The following is a 26,608-nucleotide window of genomic DNA, read 5'->3' on the forward strand; positions in this document are numbered from 1 at the left end:
CAACAGGTGGCAAACATGATTAGATGGGTCACAGGTCAGATGCTGAAAAGTATTCACTAAATGCCCGTTTTTTCAAGCGATATTTAGCAGGGGCTTCAGTGTTCCTTGTTCATACATGTCTCCACACACACAGCACCTCTTCCATGGCCTAGCCTAGTTCTCAGGTGCTGACGTTCTCAGCTTGACCTTCCTCTGGAAATTTCTTACCCAAGTTCTCATGCAAAATTGCTCTTGGATAGAGCAGTAAGAAAAGATTCCCAGCTACACAAGGAGTTTCAGAGGGTCTAATTAGGCCCTGGCTCTTGAAGAATTTTGTTACTTCCTGTAGTCCATCTCTTTCTCAAAGCAGGATTTCCCTCCTCAGTACACGGGAATGTTCTGTCAAGCTTGAAGCCTCTCCATGATGGGCCTTTTCTCAGGCCCTCCTGGGCATATTCTAATTTTGATTATAGATGAATGCTGAAAGTTTCCATCCTTTGTTCTCCCTCTCCTTTTTTCTTTTTCAAAAAGATAATTAGGCATTGCTGCTTAGAGCCAGATTAAAAAAAAAAAAAACAACAAACCAAACAGAAGAGTCAGAACACAGAACTGGCACAGGCTTTTCAGAAGATCTCAACTTCCAATTATGCTGAAATAAGCTCATGATTTTTAACATGCCAAGCAAGCCACATTGTGATAGTCACAGCTCGGTTGCTGGAAAGGCTCAGTTTCCAGAGTTCTTTTGGAAGTGTCGTCTACAGCTTTCTGTGCCTTTAGAAAATCTTTCTTTTAACTCCATTTGTATAGATACGTATGTATGCATGTATGTCTCTGTGTGTATAGACATAAACTACAAGGTTTTCTAATTTATGGTTTTACTGTAAAATAAAACTAAGAGCATAAATCAATACAACTAAGAGCATAGACTACTACACTACAGCACTAATAATTCACTATTAGACATCATGTGTCTTCATCATGCCAGTGCCAGGATGTTACTTCTGTTTTTAGCTAGCAACCAGCCAGTGTAATGGCTGACAACCAAACACACTGGAAGCATAGGTTATAGCACATGTATGAGTTTGAGATAATAAAGGAGAAAAAAGGTGAGGAGAGCACTGTCTAGAGAGACTATCCCATGGTTCCTCAGCACAGATACTTCCTGGATGGTAGGTGCAGGAAGTTAATAGTTATTAATTGCTGATCATTTAAACACATAATTTATTTCTTAATTTTTCAATGATCAGCTAAGTATGCGTTTGTCTGTGGTTGCTATGCTCCCTTATCTAGTGAAAGTTTTCTCCATGGGGTAAAAATGCTTGGAAGAACAGTTTGTTTTAGGCTTATGGTTCATGGCTGAGAAGTAGCACTTGTTTCTATTTCGCATTTATAAGAAGAACAAGTGTTTTTCAGCATCACCTGCCTCATGTTTGGGAAATATTTGAAGTTTCAGTGGAGCAAATGACTCTTTTCTTAGTTTCCTCTGCTCCCTCAGCCCCTTATTTGTTAAGGATTTCAGATTTAGTCCAAGAGGGAATTAAATTCACATGAAATTCCACTCAACTGCGCACTGATTACCCACCAGCCACAAAAAAAGGCAAGACTTAACACATCCAAAGCCAAGGAGCCGCTCTGGAGAACCACAAAGAAAACAGATGCTCCTCTTTCTAAGGAACAAATTTGAGATGTTGAAGTCTGTTCCTCTGAACAGAATCACCACAGAATATGTACAATATGCTAAAAACAAAAGCCACGTTACGAGCTTGAACTAAAATCAATATAACGACTTCACAGGGGCTTCCAGTGGGATTTAGATCAGGCTTTAAAAGCTGGGAGGGAATAACTATGCTAAAAGTCAACACTGGATTTCCACCATGAACATAAATAACTTGGCATTTTTCACAGCTAATTTACTGTTTCAGCATATTGGAGCTGTCTTATACCAGTGCTTTATTCTCTAGGGGCATTCCTGGAAACTTCAGTCAGTGACCAGGACTTCTGTGGGTTTGATACTGCTCTTCTACACAAAGCTAAAAAAACGTTTGGCTCTTGTCAAACAAGTAAACGAGCCAGATTCCTGGGGTTGCTGGAGATAAGACATGGAAGCCACAAGAAATATAACTTCATATTAAAAAGAAGAGTGCCTGGTGCCCTAGAGGCCTCTTGTCTAAAATCACAGATTTACACAGTACTTCAGCCTTTGATTGACTTGCACAGTTCTCTCCCTCTCATTTTTACACACTACTAAAGACATGGATTTTAAAATCACTGTATAATCTTGACTTCTTTCCCAGCAGGAAAGGAGCAAAGCAGCCAGCAGACAAACATAACTTTGGCTCAACGGAAGATTCGCCTTTGCCAACTCCCTTGGGTTTTGTTCTCCCTATAATATCCATCATTTCCCTTTTCTTTTTCTTTTCTTGACAGAGTAGTTTGGCTAATTTGAAGATAGAGTTAAATGTAATTAACTGGCCCCCTAACAACAGCGTGGCAATTTAATTGGTAAGATTCCCTGTAGGGAAGGCGTTTAATTAGAATGATTGAATCCCTATGAGGAAGCCACTGTCAGTGGCAAACCAAAACTCCTTTGCTCAGCACTTGCACAGTTTTAGTTTTGCTTTCTCCCTTGTTTAAATGTTCTTTATTCCTCCAGGGATGACAGCAAGCCGTCCCCCTGTCCCGCAACCATCAAACCCTCCTGGGCTTTAAGTACTGGGGAAAGTCTGGGTAGACATTAAAGCCAGTGGCAGGACTCAGAATGGAGAGTGTATTATCCAGACGACCAGATGCTGAACACTCAGCTTGAACCAAACTCGGCTAAAACCTGAGCCTGTCAGAAAAATCTGGCTCCAATTGTGAGTACTCTGTCCTGCTGAAAACTCTGCCACATGTGCAACTGCTGAGCCTCATAATTCGAGAGGGCTTTTAACATTCATCAACTAAGAGGTGAAAGAGGCACATCATTTAAGCATCATATTTTGAAGAAATACCTTAATACACTTTTAACTCTATCTTCTGCACTTCCTTACGGTAGCCATGAGTCTGCCTGAATGTTCTCAGTGCCACAGACTCCATTTTAATATTGGACTTCCGTACACACATCCATCAGCTGAAAAATAAGTCCACTGCATTCCTGGATTCATTATCACAGTGAGCACAGTTCTAAGAGACTCTCTCTTAGGCAGGAAAAAAAATAGAGAGTAAAGTATTATGGAAGAAGCCCAAAAACAATTGAAGTATTTGCATAAGTACTAGGGCACATGCCCTGGTAACACATCAGATTCCCTTCTCTCCTCCCATTGCTCTTCCGTAAAGCTCTTCAAACACTAGCTAAAAACCCAGCAGGACTGGAGAACACATGCTGGGAATACCAGAGCCTTTCAGAGCAAAGGCCAGACCTAAATGCTGCCATCCCTTTGGTCCCGTGGAACCAGAGATACCTTGACACTCTGAAGAGGTCTCAGATCCCTGCTGTTGTTCTAAGAGAGCATACAAAAACCTATTAAAGGTGAAGTCCCACTGTGCGAGGCACCATCTCTGCAGACTGCCAGAACTGCTACCCTAAAACCTGTGTAACCAGTGGTGCGTTGCTGTGAGCCCTAAGAGTCAAATTTGTATCAGCAGAACTAGAAATAGATACTACATCTCCCAGCTCCCACTCCAAGGGCCAGGGGTCTATACCAGAGGGATTTTTGAAGTTGCCTATTTAGCTATAAGCAACAGATAAGGCCTGGGTTTTTTTTCATGCTTACAGAGCTTTGATGTGAGTTGTTCCAAAATGCTGCAGTAATACGAGGAATATGAATAGAAAGAAGGCTGTGGGGACTTTTTTCCCCTTACGTAAAAATTTATCTGATGCATCAAGGAAGAAATTGGAAACCACTCAAATTCCCTGCAGAGAGAGAAAGTAATTATAAAACTAAGGATGCAGTGTGTGCACTCTGCTGACTATGACACAGTATTATTAGAAAAGAGAACACGTTATTAAAAAGATAGATCAGACTCAGAGCCATATGTGCCAGCCGACAGACAGACACTGCGTGTCTGTGCAACCACAGGCCTACTCTAGTAGCTAGATTCTGCAGTCTTTACTCAGAAGCCACTTTTCGTGCCAGCATCTCCAGACAGTATTTTGGCCCAAGCAGGGGACAGAAGGAAACATGCACACATGAACGCAACTGAGGTTCCCTTCCAGTCTGTGTGCTCAAGCATTAGGTGACAACAAACCTCATATGCACCAAAGCCATATATTAGTGGCAGATGTGGCAGAAGAACATACAGGCTGGTTTTTAAACAGGTTTCCTTAGCGGGCTCTGGCTAAATTATGTGAAAGTTAAAAGAAAGCCCAAGTGTGAGCCATGCAACACCTCTCTGTGCATTAAGAAGTGATGGCCCCATCTTACTGGAAGAACTCCTGGTCTGAGATAGTGCTTGTGTGCAAGAGGTGGTTGAGCCCCGCATGCGCAGAATCGCTCGAGCAGTTCATTTCTCCATCCTTTCCCTGCTTGGAGGCACTGAGCCGGAAGAGGCTGGAGCAACGCAGGGCAAGTTCCAAAGCATCCAGCCAGCATCGGCCTGTGAAAACAAAAGGAGTTCTTTAGGCACAGGAGAGTAAATAAAACAATTCATGCATTGCTTCTCAAAAGCCTCGTGCCTGGGAGTAAAGCTCATTATAATTCAGGAGGTCACTGTGTACAATAATCTATTTTTCATATATACAATCCCTAGGTTATCTCGCTAGAAATGGTGTTTTTAGTGGCTGCATGAGTGATACATCTGCACACGTGTTACAGTGGGAAGCTCACCCCAACTCCCCTTCCCTAATAGCATCTCCTCCTCTGATCTCCCACAACCTGTTTACATCCTCTTTTGTCCCTTTCTGATTTTGTCCAAGATGCAGAAAATGTGTAGAGGTACGGTGCTTTCAAACCATGTAGCAGCTCATGTCTGCAAGAAATACACCCAAAAATACATTCAGCATTTGGCATCATTCCCACCACACACACTACCCAATGGCAGGGAGGCACCGAGGCACTGTGCTGCGCAGGAGAGGTCCTGGCTTGGTGTTGGATCACCGAACTACGCGCTGGCTCAGGGGTCCTGCGCAGAGTGTAGTGCTGCAAAAACAATCACTCTGAACGAGAGCCAGGATGATCAATACTTGCCAGAGTGAATAAGACTAGAGGGAGCTGCTTGTCAGGCTGTTTATTTTCTCTCTTTCTCTGTATTTTTTCCGCTTTTCTCCATTTCTTTTCCGCGCTCAGTCCACCAGATAATCTGGGTGGAGCATCAGTTTTTCGCATATTGTCACAAAAGTCTTTACTGAAGGGTGTACCTTGCAAATACCAGAAACTGTAAGCATGGCACAGAGGCAAGACAAGGGGCAGTTCCTATGCACAGCCCCGCTGGATCTTCTGAAGACCTGCACGGGTCCCACCAGCAGGCAGCAAATGAATAGCACGGGAATCCGAACTGACCCTTGGCTCCTTTTGCAGTGATCCACACAAGTCTACAAAGCCGTGTGTTGGTGTTAAGGCCACCACAACGCTGGAGTCGCTGTGTTCTCGGAAGCACCTGAAAATAGCCTGCTTCTGTAGTGCAGTTATTAACGAGGCCAGGACACCTGCAAATTGGCTGAACACTCAAGAACTGAGGTGTCGAGGGAGTTATTCTCTAATTTCAAGCATGTAAAACAGAGCTCTTCATTACACTCCTCAGAATATATTTTGCGATAATTAGAAGAGTGCTTGAGAGGCAGTGAAGAAAACAAAAGGATTTTGCTTTAGCAATGGCAAGTGCTACAAACAGGTTTTCCCTGGACCACATTCGTTCCTAGGTCCCATTTGGGAAATGTTTCCGTTACATTCAATTCTATCACACGCTTAGCATCAAACATATGCATAAATCTCACTGGGATCCTGCTGTTTTCTTGGGCAGAATTCCCATCAATTTTGATATGACCAAAATTTGGCTCTGTAAGATCAATAAGAGTTTAAAAAAAGAAAAAAATCCAGTTCATATGTATATAAAGAAATGTTTACGAATTTGAGTAGCTTTCAGTGCTTGCTTTGATACAAAGCTGCAACCAGTAAAAGAGCAAAAAAAACACCAAAACTTTGAAGAATTGCACCGGAACACTGAGCCACAAACACCGCAGAACTCAGTCATTTATTCTAATTTCACCCCATAAATTCCTTCAGCATCAGCTTACAATTTAATAATAAAATCATACATAATAGTTAATACAAGATTAGGAAGGTTGAAGGCTGTTGGAATTGATTTCACACCATTTTGTATTTAACAAACATTCTTGCATTAAGGCTTCACATGAAGAGATTTATTCCCTTCTCCCCACGTGTAGGATTTGCATGGATAACCCATTAGAGCTAATGGCTGCACTGGGCACGAATCCACTCCCTCCTACATATCCCCCTCTTCCCCAAACCCATCAAGATGAAAACCTGTTTCAGGCTATTCCATGCAAAGGAGCACACTCCTGCTTAGGCTCACCTCCTTTTGACCTTCCTCTCTCTTTACCTTTGCTTCGCTTTTCCAGTTCTGCAGAGTGAGGATTGCATGATTTGACATTTGGAAATGCTGCATATGTCAAGATATTTTTATATGCAATGGGCTTGTGAAATCAGGTGCTTTGATAGGTAGCTTGATTTGGAGCAGCACGAGCCCTTTGGAACAGGAATGGAGGTCAGCTCCTCAGCTCCCCGCGGCACTCACGTGGAGGCTTTATCTTATGACGGTTATGCCAACGCACTGGCTACGTTTACGCTTTCTAACAAGGGTGGCCAGGGTGACTCCAAAGCCTCCCTCGGCCACATCCCTGGGGCTGTAGGCAGAACCCACAGGCAGCTCTCTTACTGTGCCACTGCCACTGGTACTAACGTGAGCTTGCAGGCTTTGTCAAACCTTCAGGGTCCACGTTACTAGAGGAAATTTCTACATAACGTATCTAGGTTTTTGATCTCCCTGGAAGGCGTTAGGAGTAACTCGAATCTTCTTTGAAACCTTATTCAAGGAAACTAAATGATAAAAAAAATTAAAATATTCATTTTAATATTGCGAGGCAGAGACAAAGCTTTAGCAGAACTTGCTGTGCATTAGCAGTCGGCGTTACTTATGCCCCGCAGAACACAGAAATGGCATCAGTGTACATCCTTGTTTTCATTTCTAACAGAAATTGAATTCAAGGGATATGCAGCATCCCTACGCTAAGAAAGGGGCCTTCCGCCATCAGGTGGTGCTGTGAATCCAAACAAATTTATGCCACAGAACCAGCCGTAAAATACGGGATTTCCTTTGCAAATGAACGGGTTACATTCTTTGAAAGTCAACAGTGTGTTGATTACAGCGTAACACCGTCAAATTATAGCCTCTCAATTTCAGAGATTGCACACAAGATAAACCTGTTTCCTTGCTAAAGGCCTACATGAAATGTTTTTACATTCGAGTGATCTTGCTATTGAGTAATATTCTTCTTTATTGTGAAAATGATACAAAAATGCTAGCATTTAGATTACTTAAGTGCTTACCTGACACGTCTACTCACTCCCTCAGGAACTGCAGAAGGAGAAAAAAGTATGTGGTCACATAATTAAAGGCTGTCATCTACTGTCACGGTAGTCTGCATGAAGGCTTCATGGTTGCCTTAATTCTCACACTTTCTAATTTTGACTGGTTGACTCAAGTCAGGTTTTTTTGTATGTAAGATAATTAGATCAGAGAAGGATGCAAAACGTGGGTTCCTTCAGAGTGGAATGGCAGGCCAATACGATGCATATAAAGGAAGCAAAAAGGAGCTGTGCAGGAGTTACAATGGCATTCTTTTAGAAGGTTTGAGGTTTTTAAAGCTGCAATGTAACACACTGCAATCAATTTTCAGCTACAATTTTCCACAAATTGTGGCTTAAAACAAGCATATGTTTAAATGCTGAAGGAAAACCCCAGAGCATATTGTCAGCCTATGGCAGACTCTCCCCATAGGCTTTTAAGCTCTTTTTGTGTCAAATGATATATTACTCTATCCACCGCGACGATTACTTTTGGACAATTTCTGCAGAGATCATCTTGTCTCAGAAACACCTGCATTACCTACTTCTGCTTGGGAGCTGTGAACTAAGTATTCCCTTTCCGATGCTATTTCTGAGCTTGACCCTTTCTTCATTGTATTTATTATTTTGTCACTGACTTCCAAGGGGCAGCCTCCAAAGTAAGCTCTGGCTCTTACCTGGGCTGTAGAGGGGGAAGGATGAAAGAGGGAGAGAGTGAAATAGTCCATCTACGCGTAACGCTTCCACATATCTCGCAAGCCCCATAGAAGGGTTTACAAAACTTGGAAACAAATATTTCATCCGAGCTAACAGAGTTCGCAGTGAGGATAATAACGGGGAGCAATGACACCCCATCCAGAGAAGATCCCCAACTCTGACGTGCAAAGTCAAGTCCAGCTAGATCACTCATACTGGCAGCCGGCATAAGGAGGACGTTTCACATTGCCCATTTTTCAGCACCTGAACTGGTCAGGTCGGTGGGTTGCCCAGCCACCTTTGGCTCCCTTCAGGAATGATGGGGAAAGAGTGAGACTCTTTGATAAGGCTGTTTCCAAAACACCAAAAGTGGATGTCCTATCAGAGTGCTAGTGCTAGCTTGGGTTTCTGCTTTCCTTTGTGGCAGCCTCTCTCCTTGCATCGCTCATTGGTTTCAATATCCGTTCCCTACATCACTTTGGCAAATGATGATCACAGCATTTGGCATGTGACAGATGTCCAAGTAGGATGTCAGAGGAGCACATCTGCATATCACTCAGCTGTGCTCACTGATAAAAAGTATTAAAAAAAAAAAACAAACCAGAAATGTCTCCCCTGAGTAGGCCTGTAACTCTTTCTCTGTTATATGTGTTTACAGTAAAATGACAACAGTCATCAGTGACAATTTGAAAGAGGAAACTCTTTGAAAAATTAGTTAAACACAGCTGGGTTCCAAAGTTCCTTCCTTCTTGAAAGGTTTGGGAAAAAAAAGCTAGTAAATCACGTATCTTGCCTTGTCTTCGCAAAACCAAAGCTGAACACGCATCCCACGCATGTTTTGAAACCTTCCGCATGCTTTCTCCAGGCCCTTTGGCTCAGCAGGCTGAAAAAGCACCTTATAGTCCTTCGAGATGACTCCTGCAGTACAGGCGTGCAAATGGGAATCACTGCAACTCCTTGCAGGACGCTCCCCAGGTCCGCAGGCAACTGCTGGCACCATGTGGAAACCTGGTGGTTGCAAGGCTGAATCGGAGCATGCATGCACTTGCTCCAATGCTTTTTTTTCCCACAGACAAAAGGAACTACTAAAACCAAGTGACAAAACCCATTTCTTCTCCCCCTTGGAAAAAAAAACCAAACCCAAAACAACTGAAGGTTGCTTATGCTGCTAACCTGGCTCAGTTCAAGGACTAACTTGAGTCTGTCCTAGTTTTTGAACGCACCTAAAATGACAACAATATCCCACAGAAAAAAAAACAGGCAGTATTGAAAACACTAAGCTACTCAGCTTTGAAATTCTTCACAGTCACCATCATTCACCTAGAACAACTCGTAATTTGCTGTGCCACATCTATCTGCCACATTTTGCAACAGCTGATCACAGAGGAGCCAGCCAATGTTCTCTCAGCACTCACCAATAACAAAAACCTGCTCAAGATGGAATCACATTGTTGCACACCGAAATCTCAGGCTGGGACTATACTTTTTTTCCATTGCATTCCTGTAGCTACAGAATGGCTGGAATGAATCTCTTGCCAGTTAAGGCTTCAAATGCCTCATACCTCGTAACCATACATTCCTCCAGAGAGGCATCACTATGGGAAAAATCATTCTTCTTGAATTATTAAAGTCATCCAGCTTTTGGCCTTGTGCCTCACACTCAAAAGAGAGATGCTTTTAAAAATCAACCTGAAGTAGACTGTCACCTGGAAATGATGAATTCTTGCTCAGCTGCACACAAATCACGAATGATGAGGAAGAGGCTGATTTGGTTCACCCAGTGAACATTGAGGTCATTGTATCCAGCTGACAGCTTATTTTGCTGTGCCACTTGGGCACCTACATGCATGATTTCTTACACTTTGGCTGCCCAGATGGAAGGATGCGATGTCTCAGCGAGCTGCAGGTGCAATTTATGCACCGAGCTAAATGAAGTCTGGTTGCAAATGCCTGGAGTTTAAACTGCTGTGAAAGGTCTAAGGACTATGAAGGGCAGACATAAAGCTAAGAAGGTAACTTCTATTTTTTCCAGTACTCTGCCAGAATCCAGTGATACATTTCATTGTGAACTTGGTTTCAAATTGTAATCTTCCTGGTTCATTGTTTATATGCGTGACCCTTATTTCAACAATCTAATTTCCTCCCCTGATCAGAGCATCGATTTTGAGGGAAGGGATAGATAACACCACTGTAAGCCAGGTCATCAGGATTTCCACACAACTCCATCCACATCAGACAACGGAGACTACCCAAAGCATGCCTGAAGGAGAGGACAGACATGGAACAAAATGTAAGTGTGGTTTACAATTCCACCGTTAAGCCTTTAACCCTTGGTAATCTGTCACTTTGAATTCCCCTAGTAACCTCTTTGGTGGCAGTGCCTGTGGGCAAGGTGGACATCTGCACTACGAGATTTAAGCAGGTGACTCGAAACGCTTAGGAGGTCTGGGGCGCTGATTTGAAGATCTCAGGCGTGGCCCTAGAATGGTCCAGGCAGAGAGATCAGGATAGGTTTAAACTGCTAATTCTAAGCCACTCATCAGCATAAATCTGAAATGAATACACAGTCACTGGTTTGGAAAAAGCAATTTTCTTTTCTGAAACTGGTAAGAAAGACCCTGCGCTTATACAGGTTGAGCCCTATAGGCTGACATGACCTTCCAGATATCTTTAAAACACATCACAAAGCAGACTGCCGCTGTGGTCTGCGAATGTGAAATCTACCGTAGGTTGGCGGTGGTTCTGCAGGCTGTCCAGAAGTCAGGACCTTAAATCCTACCAGCAGTCTGTCACAGATGGTACGGCAGAGGGGAAAAAAGGGATTCTGAAATGCTGAGAGAAAAAGTAGGCCATGTAGCTGCTGATCATGATATAGTCGCCTGGATAGCAGAATGGTACATCTAACATATGCTGCAACTCAATATTCCCCAACAAGTTAGAGGCCTCCATGAATTACTGTTAAATTTGCCAAATGTTCTGGTTCATTTTGCACTGCTAACATGGGATACTGCGTTAAGAAGAACACGGTCAGGACACCTCCTCAGAGATGCTGTAGATTCACTCAATATTGCATTTACGGAGGAGACGTGAAGATACTACACATGCTGCTAACACAAGGGAACAGATTCCACCTGCCCCACTCGTGTCAGCTAGCTTAGCTCATGTTATCCTAATCTCCGGTCTCTCTTGACCATAACTGTATCCTCTGTGTTTGTCCAGCGCGTTAAAGAAATGAAACAAGCTCAGGGACACCCTCTTGAGATGCCTCTTTACAATGGGTAAAGCTGCGTAACAGTCTACAACCATTTCAGTAGCGTCTTCTGGGCTTAAAATCAAACTGCGTTAATTGCAAAGCACAAACCTTAATTTGCTGCAGTTGGTAAAGATTTTGTTAAATCTAACAGTTCCTCTTCCTAGTGTCCTTGTCTGCACATGTTTTACACCACCTACTGACATGAACACTGTTTCCAAGTCCCCCATCTCTGAATGTGACACCCACGCGTTTGGCCGTTTGTCAACATGTCCGCCCCACTCCATGGAGGGGGTACCCCCAAACTGCCCCCGGGAAGGCTGAACAAAAGGAGCACGGCACAGCCGCCGTGCCAGGACAGCTCTTGTGTTTGGGGGGGAGGCTAGCCTGAGTGTTCGAGCTGTTCTTCCCTCTTGTCCACAGATTCACATCCTTCCCTTCCTGCACAAGGCACAGCCACTTCTCACAGCTCACTGACCTCAGCTGTGAGGTCAAATACTCTCAGTTAGCTAAAAATTAAACCATTCTTCATGCTAGTATTTCTGGTGCAATACTACATCAAACTCTTTTGTGACGTCCACTGCTTTAGCACTGCTTCACGTCAGCTATCACAGTCACCTCCTCAGACTCTCAGAATCCACCAGGCATAATGTGGGTGCTCCAAATCTGTGCAGGTGGCTCCAGGGCATTGCTAGTGCTTTTCAAGATATATTATTTTCAATAATACATTATTTCATCCTTAACCAAAAGCCCTAGTTATTTTCTATGTACACATTTATGATATTTGATTGAGAGGTATCCCAGTTCCTCCTCCTCCTTCCCTTGATCACATTAGCTTTCCATCTAACCTTAAGATCCTACTGTAGAGAAGCAGCAAAGTAAAGAAAAATCATACTAAATCCTAAAGTAACTCTACTTTGATCTGCCTGACCTCTGCATGCTTCCCAAGAATCTTGGCCGATATCCTGGCTTTAAAAATACATTCCAGTAATTCACTATTTTAAGCTCTTCTGATACTCAAGATATGTAATAATTTGCTGGGCAAAAAGCTTCCCAGAGACATTTAAACATTCAAAATTCTCATGTGCCAGATATGGTTCCTTTCGTGCTTTTTCAGCACGTGGTTTATGACCCAGACAATGAGATCACACTAGAAAAGTCTACCCTCTGATGATCTCTTAAGAGCTATTGCTAGCTTTGGAGCCTTTATGGGTAAGGTTAGTTGGAACAAATCTAAAGCTGCTCTACTCCACATAACCGGTGTATGGCAGTCATCGTAAAAAGACAGAGTGGAAGTTTTCACCCACAGGTCTCTTTGCCAGGCTGGCTTTAAGGTTTAATCATTAGGTTTCCACCAGAACAAAAGTTTTCATTTAGAAGATGGCTGAAGTGCCAGAAAAAAAGTACTTTATGAGACAGCAATTTGTCTTGAACACATACGATGACCACATTGGTCCCTTGGCGCATTTTCTAATTAAGTTAATGGAAAGACGAGTTACACGGATCTCTAAGGAAACAATAATTTAGAAAATCTGGATTTACAGACAGTTGTTGAAGCTATGTGGTTGCCTCAGAACTCTGTGGGACTGTTCCGTATATCTGTTCTGCAGGCTGACTGTATAACCAGGGTTTGAAATGCCTGTAATTTAGCAGCTCTACTCCAACAGCATTTTTTTTCCCCCAGAGACTATTGTATCAATCTATCCCTTTCCAGACAGCTGGTATTTGGAACCACGTTGGAATCCTGTATTCCTTTACGCAAATAAGCTGTACTGCTCCTTAAGCTACAAAAGCATAATATTCAAAGGAACAGATGTGCTTCTATGGCTTTACACAAGTCCCACTTATTTTCATATCATATCACTACACTGGCATCTGCAGGCAGCTTTCAGTGTCGAGATGGTACCTCTCACTATGAACAGCCCTCTTGGCACAGTAGTAGGAAGAACAGCACGCCAAGCCTGCAATGAAAGAAGGTGTCCTCCTATTCTAAGTGCCATGTCTAAGGTGCACTTGGCATTGTACCATTTCCAGCCTTTAGGAGTATGTAAAACTTCGTCACTGGACCAGAAGGGCACTGCTTTTAAAGCCCACTGTGCTCCATAAAAGATCCTTGTGTCCTTAAAGTTACTTTAAATGAGACCCAAAGGAGCACATGGGCTACATGAGCACCCTTGGTGGGGTAGGTGAAAAATATCCATAAAATGAACAGCCTGGGTTAATTTACTATGGCAAAAAAAATTCAGTGGTCTGAAGGTCAAAAGGAATGAAAACATGTTTTTAATCTTCTTATCTACTTATAAATCACTGATATTTTAGGTCCACTAAAGTAATTTATGGAGATTTTCACATAGCAGGCTGGCACGCCTGTTACATATTGACCTAAATTCACCTTCCATAATTTTGTGAATACCCAGAATGGTATTTTACCTGTGGAGTCACCAGCATCTGGGCCTGCTATACTGTAAACCATGGTACAGCACGTTTACAGGAGAATTCTGGTGGTTGAGAGACATTTTTCAAGAGTTCTTCAGTATTACTATGTCATTTTCCTCCAACAGATCCCTACCTAGTGTAAGACTTCAGCAGCTAACCCACTCAAGTCTCTGCTGAACTGAAGAAACGGTTAAGCCCCTCCCCTCATCCCAATTTTGTGATCAACTCCTTTCATCCCTTAGTATATACTGACAGTGTTTTTTCCCCAGCTACAAGCCTAGGTCCTTCTTCCAAACACATGGCCAGAAAGGCAGGTGTTCAGTGAGGGATACGAAATGAGCCCGTAGTCTGTTTGACCCATTCTGACCATTGCTAACGAACGGCATCTCAAGCTGAGTGAGCTGCCACTTTTTCCTTTACGTACCATTTTTTTTTTGCATCAACCTATTTTCTTAACTAGCACAGAGTATGCAATCTGGAGAAAGCAAACGAAGACCAAAGCTTACCATCTGATTCGGAGGCTGCTCTGAAAATCAAGTAGCTGCTGGGTAAAGGCTGAGTGATTGAACCAACATTTTCTCCCTTCGGGCCCTAGAAATGCACACAGACAAAAAGACGTAAGGCACACAAGATGCAACGGACCGTTCAGTGTCTTTCTACCCTTCCTGGGCAGAGTGTGTATGACTGTGATGGGAAAGAAGGAAGGAACAGATGGAGTAATTTAGAGAGACTCATTAGTAATCGTGATATTGCTGTGGCAGCTCCAAGGCGGTAATGAGCTCTGACATGTATGGGGCTTGGTCTAACCCATGCTCAGCCCAAAAACCTACTCTGTTTATTCAGATCCTCACGAATGGAAGAATCTCATTCCTGTCACTTGGGACAAAATCAGTCAAATATTTGCTATTAGCCATCTTGGTGGAACACCTGAACAGACTGTTCCATGCAGTGCATACCAAGTCTGTCTGCAGCCTGACTAGCAAAGAAACGCTCTTCACGTGTCACCATAACAGTGGCAGAGCCCACATCTTATGCTGTGAGTGCCTCTAGCAGAGAGGCAATGGTAGCTTTTCTGGAAGGAAGTAAAGGGGAAACTCCATCCTGCAAACCTGTCGGTGGGAAAGGAGACAGGCAAAACCACAGGCTGAGGATCAAAGGTGCCTCTCAGCAGGCGTATGTGCTGTTGCATTGCAGTCCTTCACCTCTACATCCAGACCCTTTGAGGACCTTTATGCCGTGGTGCCTGGGGTGATGGCCATTTCAGGCTTTACCAAAAACAGGCTTTACTTGTTTATGTTGCCTTTAGGAGCTGTGGCAAAAAAAAGATTATAGTGTCTTGTAAACATCTTGCCACAATCCCTTCAGCACAACCACCCAGAAATGATTCCCAGGGAGACAGAGTCCATCTTGGATTAGGCACTTCTTCAAGTAGAACCACATGCTCCCACCTTGATCTCCTCCCTGTTTTCTTCTCTCTTGAGCTCCAGAAGCTGCTAAGAAAAAGCAGTTCCTGTACCTGGTAAGCATAGCTTCATACTCTCCATAGTATGGACTTTAGGCCATGACCTGGCTGAAATGAATAGGAGTCCCTCCTCCTCCTTTGCATTTCCAAAGCCATCCAGCCCCCTCCAGTTCCTTCCCTTCCTCAGGTCATAAGAAACAACATGAAAGCAGATCCTTTTTCAAATATGCAGATATCATGTCAGAAATAAATGGAGAGCAGAAAACATCACCAATACTCGCATGACGTATATGCATACATGAACACAAGCAGTTTTCTGCAGGATGTTCAAATACAGATTTCCTTGAGTTTCTAGAGAATACAACCCAGTGCTGAAAATCTGTAGACAAATTTTTCCAGTTTGAGTATGACTCTCCTCCCTTACATGGGCCTTTATAGTATCCCATCCTGCTCCTTGAAAGGACTTCTCCCTGGCATTAGTTTGTAAGCAGGGAAGCTGTGACTGCTGCTGAAAACTGCTCCTGTGTACAAGTGCCTGGTAGTTAAATGGTGGTTTTATCTGGATTTTTGTTTTTGAATTCCACTCAGGAAACTAAAATTTGGAAAAAAATGAAGAGTGCAAGCACGGGACAGGCATTGAATTGTAATTGAGTCTCGCCATGAAGATGAAGTGCTGAGAAGACAACAGTCTCCAGTCTAGCTTCTTGTCTTCACATCTGCAGGGAGATGTGAAGGAGACTTCACATCTGCTGTTGCCAGGAGAAACTGGGATCCTTGTTACTCACTTTTTTTTCTCCTTCTTTCTCCCACAAGAAGTTCACAAAATTAAGACTGTTTAAAGGCTTAATAGTCAGGACTGGCAAAGTTGAGATTTGATTAGCAGACCACAGCAGAGCAGCTCAAGACATTACTAGTGACATTAATGCAATCAGGGATCATTCCCAACAGCATTTTTCCTTTCAGTAGCTTGCAGCTGAGCAGGGTGTTGGAGAACTGTTGATAACATCATTACTTGTTTTTCAGTGCAGAGGTTGATGTTTGCTCTGTTGGAGGAAAAATCCCACAACCAAACAGTACGGATCCAGAGAACCATTATTAAAAAAAAGGGGGAGGAGGGAAGAAGGGGATAACACAAGGTTTTAACAGACGTTTAGGCATGTGAATAAACACAAGAAGAAGCCAGGTCACTCTGTCAAGGAAACATATTGAATAGTAATTCATGCTCATACATGGAGGGGACTGTTTCCCACAGAAAGAGGAGAAGAGGAGGCCAACATCTAAAGTCAACATCTCTACAGAGTAAATGAGGTTCTGTATCTGCACAGCAGAGATAATGATGCTTTCTGTCTCCCAGCCTTTTGAGCATCATACCTGTTCAGAGTCTAAGACCTCCAAGATAATGACCATCTCTCACTAAATGTGAATGTTATCCCTGCTACACTGGGATCTGGAGCTCAGCTGCAGCCTCTGGACAGTACAACTAAGAAAGGATCATCTTCAGATCATTCCTGTCTTTACATTTGGTCTGAGACACAAAAGACATTATCAAACAGGGGTTGATTAGGCTCGGAAAAATGGAGTGGACTCACATTGTTTTAGTGTGACAAGACATTCAGTCTTAGAAAGTCATAAAACAAAGCTTGAAAAAGGGGAAAAAGTCCCTTTTATAAACAGTACTGTGGGTAATCCTAAGGATGAAGATGAAACTAACTGTGCTATATTATGGAGCAGAATAAACAACTGTAAACGAGCAGCATGAGCCCCTTACTAGAACTTCTTTCTTTAAAGGAATGACTCAAAGCTCTTAAAATCATCAAAATTAAAATTATATATATTCCCAGATTCAGTGGGTCTGACTCCAACTCATTGAATAATCTAAATACCTGACAGGACGAGCTGCAGTCAACAAAAGCCTTCCCACACCACACTGTTCAGCTAGCTTCTTAGCAAGCTCAAAGGGAAACACAAACTATTGCAGGACATTTATTTGGGACAGCTGGGCAAACCTTGCCAGCACATAGCCCTATGCTCCCTCTGTGGAGCAAGAGGACAGACACCTGTACTCTCACACTAACTGCTAGGTTGGCATTCCCCGGCCTCCTAGAGTCACCCTGGCAAAAAGCCTCTTTGCTGAAGCAGCGTAGGATCACGCTGCCTTCACGTGATGGACAAAGGGCCTCTGCGGCAGTATTTGGAACATGCAGGAGAAGCTTTCCTTACTGCTGCTTGAGCTGCTGACTGATTTTGAGACCTTGGTCATTTTGGCCTAGGGTTTACAAAGGCCTGGGCAGAGCAAAAAGGTAAAAGGTCTAATCCATTTGCACTGTGAAGGCGCTCCAGGCTAAACTGCTCAAACATCCAGGGAAGCAGTGCAGAATAAAGGACTTTCTCCTCTGGGAGATATGCTTCTAAAACAGCTCTAGGCACTGGGGAGCTTTATAGGAAAAACAGTTCCCTGGTGTACATATATGAGCAATGGTTTTATGTCTTACTTACCTATCATTTGAAAGGCACCTCAAGATTTCCTCCTGGTCCAACTGAAGCCAAATGACTGCACATCCCATTTAATTGGCTAGCACAACTATCAATGTCTCTGGCAGTGTTTGAACCAGACATTTGTTCCAGGGCTGAACCCCACAGTTAGATCTAAACATCTGCTGAGCAGCCAGGCCAACACATACAAAGGTGCTCATTAATTACCCTGAGTTATTAGCTGGAAGTCCACCGATGTGAGCCAAAACTGGACCACCAACTCTAGTCTGGAAAATCCTTGAAAATGTCATGAGCCATTTTAGCCAAAAGTGAAAGTTGTTTAGCCAGATCTTATTTCTGTCAAGAGGACCAGAACTTGGGCTTTTTCCTTAAGCTAAGGCTAATCTATATTTCATGAGAAATAGGCTTTCTTTGCAGTTATACATAACCAATTCACATTAGTCAACTCTGCTCCAGTTGCTTCAAAAGAAGGCTATGAAGTGACACAAAATGAAACAGTATTTTTAGCAGTTTCAGCCTTAAACTGTTGTCAGAGCGCAGACAGCTTCTCTGACATCAAGCAGTTTGCTGGTGGATTTCTTCTTGATGTGTATTTTGGTGTTCACCTTGTTGCTGAAACCATCTATCACACGTAACAACCCAGGCTGAACTCAGGTTTCAGGAAATATCCCACCATGCAGCTCAAATGTAGCTCTCTAAATATCTGTCTCAAGTGACTTGGAATATTACTCTGACTTTATACTCGAGTCTCTTGAGACTTCCTTTAGTACACAAATATTTTCAGAGATATATTCGCTTCACATTTAATATACTAATTCCTATTTCTGTCATATATTTTCTCAAGAGACACAAGAATTAGATATACACACAAACATGCAAAGACAAATGCACAGTGATGAAGACTCCGCTTTCTTTTGGATGATCCATTCAAAGGGAAGGGCATTCTGGCATAACACTTCAAATCTGTCAGCAACAATACTTTGCAGTACCTGACCATAGTTTTGATTCTACTTTTTCACTACCTCTCCTGACGGTATTCTTCAGAAGAATTCAGTTGACCTATCAAGTCATAAAAGATTTTTTGTTGATGGGCAGCAAATGATTGACAGCCTTCTTAGGTGCATGCTCTGAATTAAAAACACATCAAAACTCTCAGAACTGAATAAGAAGCAAGACAGCAATGAAAACTTCAGACTTAAACCAAAAGCACTGCATCCAGGCACAGATCAGAGCTCTTACCCCTGTTTGGTGAGGTTAATTTTAATTCTCTCCTCCTACCTTATTAAAAATTGCAAGACTTTTTATAGTGATTGTATAGCTGTGTTTAAAACTGTTCAATTAACTGCAGGGATGAGCAGGAGTGAGGCTGCTTGACCTGCTCCCACAGGGCTTCCTCTCCATTTTGTTAGATCTTCTGGTGCCAATGACAAATGCCTTCATCGCTCTCGCATGAGTCTTTCCAAGTAGATTTACTCTGCCGAGCACCTTGCAGCAAGGCAGTGGCTTGTAATGCCTTGCTTACACTGGTGACGTCTCCTAAAGAATTTATGCCTCCAATAACTCTGCTAAGTCACTGTTTTTAATGGGGAAACAAGAGTTCAAGAACATTTAAGTTTTGACTTCAGGGTATCACACAGATGTTGCTCTCAGTGCCCCTCAGGAGGTACTGGGGTCTTCCTCTTTGCTTATAGGTGTTAGATTATTTTTTTTTCTTTTTGCCTATTCTTAAAGGAAAGAAGAAAAAGAAATGCAGCTCTTCAAAATTTGCAGGGAGTTATTTCAAGAAGTGTGAGATACTATTAATCATTTGTGTTACAGGGAGATCCAGAGGTCTCAGCGGGACCTACTGTGTGTACAGGAAAAGACTATCTTAGCCTGTGAGTAACAACAGACTGAAGAACCCAAAGCGAAGGAGAAAAAACCTTGCTAGTTCTATTTCAAAGAAGAGAAAACTAAGGCAACCTATCCAAAGTCACACTTTTGTGGAACAGTCAAGCCTTGAGCAGACTACTGAGTTCCAGGCCCATTGCAAACAAACACAAAACCTCAGAGGCATTAGGAAAAAAAAGTCAAATGAGTAATCTGGTTTTTGACACTTGGCCAGCTCTCTTCCGATGTTGTGCAAAGCATTTGGTGCTTTGTGCGTCCTTGTTTTGGTGAAGTAAGTTAGTTTGGTCTACTCCTCATCTCCTTTTAAAGATGTAGGCCATGGCTTCCTGTAGCTTCTGTGTTTCCTGCATTAACACGTTTCTCCTTTCCTCAGTTTATGCGTGCATCTATATGCCAAGAATGACACGTTTGTATAACTAATCACAATGCACCACACTCCTTTGATGTCGTATCATGACCAAGCTTCAGTGTCTTTCATCTTTTTATGCAGTCAATTCACCATCATTAATAGTAACTGAATAACCGAAAATCAAGATAATATCAACCCTAGAGAATACTAGTGCTCAGACACATTGGTGACTAAGAAGAGGTCATTTGACTGATCAGGATTGTTACCTTTACAGCCCAGATTGATTGATCCAAAGGATGAAAAAGCTTAAAACAGAAGCCATCCTTTTTGGAGGGTCTCTCGATCAGCTCACAAGAATGGAGCAAGATTGTCCCAACCCACTGTCCAATCTTTGGCGTCTTATAAATCAGCAGCACTCCTGGTTTCAGAACACACCACAGCTTGGTCCAACTCTTCAGAGTCCCACGAATCTGGAGTGAAGCAGGGAGAGAACAGAAAGTTGCATTTATGCGTCAGCAGCTTGCTTAATTTTTTTAGGCAACCAGCACTGCCGGCCCACGTGAGAGCGATTTGTTAACAATCATGGAGGACATGTCAATTAGAACATTCACAGAAAAACATTACAGCTGGTCTAACTCGACTCACAAGTGATTTTAATAGTGTTCCGCAGAATGGAGCTATTAATGGGTTTTGTCAAATACACCGTTTTTAAAAGTACCTTCTCCAGGTGGTTCACTTCTCTGTCAAGCTCAATGCACACTCTCTCTTTTACAGAAGACATGAAATCTGATAGCATATATTAAAGGTAACAGTTTTAAGAATGGGAAGTTTCTCAGTGAGGTTAGACTTTGCCTGAAGTCTTCATATCCTCAGTGTACGTAGGCCAAACCTCAAGCCTTGTGTCAGTGTTCTGCTTCTGTGGCCCAGTACCATTTGTTGCTGAACCAACAACTTCCAGCCACAGCAAACATGCAAGAGCTATTTTGTATTTTAAAAAATCTCAATATTTACCTATTGTCAACACTAAACACTATGGAAACATTTTGTTGCCAATCTAATTTCTCAAATAAACCATACGTGTCTCACTTTCCCGGCCCCTAATACTGATCGTAGAACAATGTGGGAGGTTTTTCCTCCAAATGGTCAAATGCAACCGTGTTTCATGAAATCCTTACGTTACTTTTTTTTTGCTTTTGTTAAAGAGCTATGTTAGATCTTCTGGTTTGTTAGATCTTCTGGTTTGACGATGTTCAGAAATTAAGTTTTGCCATTATAAAAGGGGCAATCAATTCACTATTAGTCAAGAAGACTAAATGGCCCCAAATAAGGAGAAAAACAGAGGTCAAAGGTAACAACTCTCAATGTCAATCCAAATTTATTTTGCCACATACAAAGCTTCAGGACTTCAATGAGAACTTGTCACTAGTCGAGTCTTTGCACAAGGAGAAATTACAGTTGTCATCAGATCCAATGTTTCATTCTATGCTGTGACAACATAAAACCCAACTGTCAATAGAACAAGCTGTATCTGCCCATTTCCAGGCTGTTACTCTGTCTATTCCCTTTTCAGTACAAAACCACATCTATGGGAAGAGGCCAGCAGACTCCTTCAGAGGAACAAAGAAAGAAACATCATCACTTCCTTTTGTACTACACACTTTTTTGAGACCTTGTTGCTACTTTAGGACGTAGAATACATGGATTGTGGTAGGTTAAGATGGAAAGTAAGTATTCCCCATAACTCCACTTTTCTAGCAGTTATTTAAGTATGGCTTTACAGCGACTTCAAGGCCAGGTTGGATGAGGCTTTGAGCAACCTGATCTAGTGGATGGTGTCCCTGCCCATGGCAGCGGAGTTGGAACTAGATGATCTTTAAGGTCCATTCCAACTCAAACTGTTCTATGATTCTATGAAAATTATTCAGTCATCCATCACTAAAAAAAGTGCTAGTGCATAAGTCTCAGACACATCAACTAATTCTCACTTATTTTTTCCTACAGCATCAGAAGCAACGATCTGTATTAAATACCTTCAGCCAGTCTGCAGTGATCACTACACTGGGATCCTTCAGAGCACTGAAGAGTTGTTTGGTAGCTCTTTTCTTCTCCTGTCTGTAATTTTTTTTTTGTACCTGGTTGAGAACAGATAAAATATAGCAGCTGTAATCACAGCCTCTTTGGGGAGTAAAGAACATAATGCATTAAGGACAGCTATGTATAGCACAGCTAGAACTTGACCCAGCACAGGTTCCCCAGAAATGAGCACAAGGAAGAACAAAAACATGACGAGATAGCTGGTATTCTCTTTGCTCCTGAAGTTCCAATAAACATAATCTAATTTGGCTTTTCTCTGGGGGGCAATGGAAAGAGGCTGAATACCCAGTCCTCCCCACCTCCCAAATTAAAGAGATTACATCTAATTTCATCCAAACAAAACTATTTATACTTTTGGTTTGGTAGACAAGCAAGTGTTCAAGCACAAATTGCCTAGGCATACCCCTCCTAACAAGACCAGTGAAGGATTACAATCCTCTTGAGGTGCTTAATGGTTCTGGAACATACAGAGTGAAATAATTACACTGATTTGTTCTGTTTGCAGTATATCATCTAATCCTGTATATAAAGCCTGTGAATGCCCTTGGCCTATAACGACTCCCAGAAGAATCGAAGGCTTCTCTGGGTCTTGGGAAATAGTAGAGTAGTTCCCAATTATTTGTTTGGAAGGCACCACTTGTTTTGTCATCTGATGCTGACTTGGCTGCTTTGCACATACCTTCAGTGTTTCCTTCTTTGTGAATTTGGCTGTGGGAGATACACACTCTCTGTCAGACCCATTGCAAAGCTTATATTCAATCTAGAAAAAAAGAGGGAGAGAGAAAATAGGAATGTGTTATGATGAAGATATTCAAGTTATGCTCTCACGTAGAGTCATTTATATCTTCCAGGAATCCATGACAGAGCTGACTGCAGCGACAGAACACTAGGTAGGTGCAGAAAATGCATATTTGCAGTGCACTGCAAACTTCCTTCTGACACTTACAGTTAGTTGGAAGTTTCCCCACCAAATTTTCTTCATATTTCTCTCATGAAAACATTAATCTCAGTAAAATAAAAACCGAAACAACACAACACAAAAACCCTATTCTTATTCCTAACTTTGAAAACCACCCATCTCTTTTCAGATCTGAAAGCATTTCAATTACTGGAATAAAAATTATGGGGAAGCTGGTATAGATCTTTCAGAACCTGAGTTGATATTGGCACTGACTGTTGCCCTAGCTGAAATGTCCAGAAACATGAGTGGGCAAGAAATGACCTAATCATGTTACAGATAATACAGGAAATCATCATCATCTTGGCCTTGCGAAGCGAGGCACAAAATATAGTCACTTCAAATTATGTTTGATAGTGTCAGTGCTGCTTAAATTCATTTTCAGAGGCTGCAGTGATCTCATAATTGTGCTGATGGGCTGAAAAAATGCTTTACTTCTGTTAGACATGGTCACAATATTACTGTTCCCAAAATGATGTACGCTTAGAGAGTTTAGGTCTCTGGAGCCCAGCTCATGACAAGGATCCCTTCTTAGATTGGTACTGTCAGCAAATCGTCCAAAACTTGAGGGGGGTTAGTGGCGTGAGAATTACAGTACAGTCTGGACTCTGCTACTTTTTATGTGATGTGGGGAAGTTACTTTCTGTACCTCTTCTCCTTTCAATCTTCCATGTGTCTGATGCATTCAGACTGTGATCTTTTGGGGTCAGGCACTGTCTCTCCCACTTATGCATGGCAGTTTTATAAAAAAGGCTCAGCCCTTGGCCACCTTGATTTGATGGATATGACACAAAAATAAGCTGCACTGAGGAAAAAAAGTATCAAATACAGTTCCCATTTATAAATTCACTGCTATGATGTGAAACAAACCCACTGGGCTCTCAAACTCTCTCTCCTGTACGTTGTGAGTTGATGTAATTGTTTTACCTCTCAGTTTTGAGAGATCCACTTTCTTTTTCCCTCCTAGTGACACAGAAACCTCTCTGGAGCCCAGCTAATGACAAGGATCCCTTCTTAGATTGGTACTGTCAGCAAATTGTCCAAAACTTGAGCCTCTCTGGCTACTACAGCCACAATCAGCCCTTTTCACATGACTTGGATAAAAACACGCAAACGCATGACCAGATCACAGCAAACAGGCCATCAACTGTGCTGCGGAGACTGTGGCAGGAGCAAAAATGGGAGATAAGTGTGCACACTCAACTGAGCAGAACTCCTTCTGGGTGATGCAGTGAAGTCCCTGACCTGACTGGCCAGTTTACAAGTCAACGCGGCATTGGATCCACTCAAAGAAAATGTCAGCTCTGGACTCCTGCAAACTATTCAATATTTGTCATTTTTGATTGAATAGAAAGCTAAGCCTGCCTCCTCTACCTGCAATGCAGTCTCTGATGCATATTTTGTATTTCTGAACGTCAGACTTGACTGGAAAAACAGAAGATTTACAGTGGGGACCGCTGCACAGATACGATGTCTGAGCAGAGAATTGTGCCCACAGGGTCTTTGTCACATTTCAAAGGGCAGGAGTAGACATTTGGGAGATACGCTATAAGCTTATCTTTATGAGGAAGCATTTCTAAGTGCTTAAATGTCCCTGAGCAAGAATCCTTTGGAATTAGTAGGAGATTATGCTTTCATGATTCAAGACGTGTGTCCTCTGAAACCGGTCAGAAGAATTTTCCCCCATTCTCCCAACTAGCAGGGAGAATGTCCTGTCCTTGAGATACAACTATGAGCCAACTGTTTATTGGTAATTTCACTCCCTCCTGCCTGAGAGATCAGATGCAGAGAGAAACACTGCGTGGTATTCCTCCTTAGCCAGCATGAGAAGCAGAAAAAGCACAGATGTCCTCGAGATTCTAGGAAATCCTGCTCAGGTGTCTGCAAAGCATCAGGATATAATGAACGCTTTTTGCTTAACTAATTAAAACAAGCTACAGTCACTTGTTGTCTAAACAATTACATATTAGCACTTGTAAAAAGAATAAAATCTTGGCCCTTAAAGTCACTTGGCTCGAGGAAATTTATTTTAAGATGAGTTTAAAAAGGCTTCCAACAACTGCTGCAAACCACGCAAACCTGAGCCCTAACCTGCTGCACATGGGGAACCAGCATTAACACAGACAGAGGCACTTTCACTGCTCTACCAGCCACACCTGCCTCCTCCTCCTCCAGTCTCTCTAGGTCCTGCTAAAACCAGAATTAAACAACCACAAGACTTCAAACCTAGGACGTTTACACAGAGAGACATTGCTTCTGCCTCTTCAGGTGAGCTGGCCGGTGGCTCCGTGACCAGGGACGCCGCACGCCTGATGCCAGCCGATACTGCTATGCATGCTATAAAGCCACAGCACACAAGAACGGGTGAAGGCAGCCTCTCCCCTTATACCACCAAGGCCTTTAGGAGCTCAATAAATACAGCGGAACTTGTCTGAAATCATTGCAAACCAGCTTTTCACTTGGTCAAAGCAGCTGGACTAACAGCCTTGGAGAACGCTGCGGTGGGCTCCTGTACCACCATGTTGCTTCCTCCAGGCACTGCCTCCCCCGTGCCTGAGCTACGTCCAGGCACGCTGAATTTGCTAACCTTGCCAGTAAAGGGAAACTCGGCCACAGGGACGGTGCACACTAAGACAAGGCTCAGAATGGATGAGAAAGAAGCGTAAGAATTCCTGCATACTGCCTGCATAAGAACTTCTTGCCATGTCCCAAAAACTGTGATTACTGGCTGTGTGACAGATAGCGCAGCTCCCCGAGATGGTCGTAAAATGATCAATCTTTATGGAGAGAAAATTTTACTAAAACCAAGCCATGGTTTTAACTAGGAGCCATGGACAAGCCTTCAGATGTGCCTGACCTGAGACTTCTGTTTTCAGAAACTTGACGCTGTTGCCCAGTTACTTTGTTAAGGAGGCAAACTGGTTGCTTCTGCTTGCCAACTTTGCTTCTTGTCATGCTTATGAGGATGCCCCATCACAGATCTTAAATAGCAGCTTGCTTGCAGGTGATCTACAGGTCTGCAGAGCGAAAAACATTGCATTTCTGGGTTTAAAGCTGTGCCTTTTCACAGGAAAGGTGGGATCTAAGGCCCTAAGACTGCATCCCATAGGCCCCCATGCTGCTGATTGCTACACACAGTTCCTCCAGGTTTAACCTGCCAAGTGACATGAAGTAATATGATTTCATTTCCTGTTTTTACATTAATCTATCTTAATAGTTTTGATTGTACCTCATGGCATATATAAGATTCAATAAAAACAGGCCATCAGCTCTAAAAATCCCTAAGGCACAGCAGGGTCTTACCCAACTAAGACACATTGAGAGCATTTAAAGATGTCCTCCTGTTGCCCGGCCGTTCTCAGCCTGACAGAAAATGAACAGAAGCTGTTTCTCACCACAGAAAATCTTTCAAGGATGTTGGGATAAGGTTTGTTCAGGA

General features: G+C 42.7%; 1 protein-coding gene across 3 annotated transcripts in view; it reads right to left on the reverse strand.

Moving 5' to 3' along the window:
* Positions 1-26,608, reverse strand: part of OSBPL5 (oxysterol binding protein like 5) — a 61,223-nt gene that overhangs the window by 21,897 nt on the left and 12,718 nt on the right. For 2 of the 3 annotated variants that reach the window (XM_086613029.1, XM_086613027.1), the window contains 5 exons: positions 22,891-22,971; positions 22,148-22,249; positions 20,384-20,587; positions 14,430-14,514; positions 4,383-4,554 (listed from right to left, as the gene is read on the reverse strand). In XM_086613029.1, coding sequence (XP_086469155.1) covers positions 4,383-4,554; positions 14,430-14,514; positions 20,384-20,587; positions 22,148-22,249; positions 22,891-22,971 — 644 coding nt within the window. The remainder of the gene's footprint in view (positions 1-4,382; positions 4,555-14,429; positions 14,515-20,383; positions 20,588-22,147; positions 22,250-22,890; positions 22,972-26,608) is intronic. The other variant, XM_086613028.1, reaches the window with a different exon arrangement.

Source organism: Tauraco erythrolophus, chromosome 6, assembly GCF_009769465.1.
Source record: "Tauraco erythrolophus isolate bTauEry1 chromosome 6, bTauEry1.pri, whole genome shotgun sequence".
Lineage (NCBI taxonomy): Eukaryota > Metazoa > Chordata > Aves > Musophagiformes > Musophagidae > Tauraco > Tauraco erythrolophus.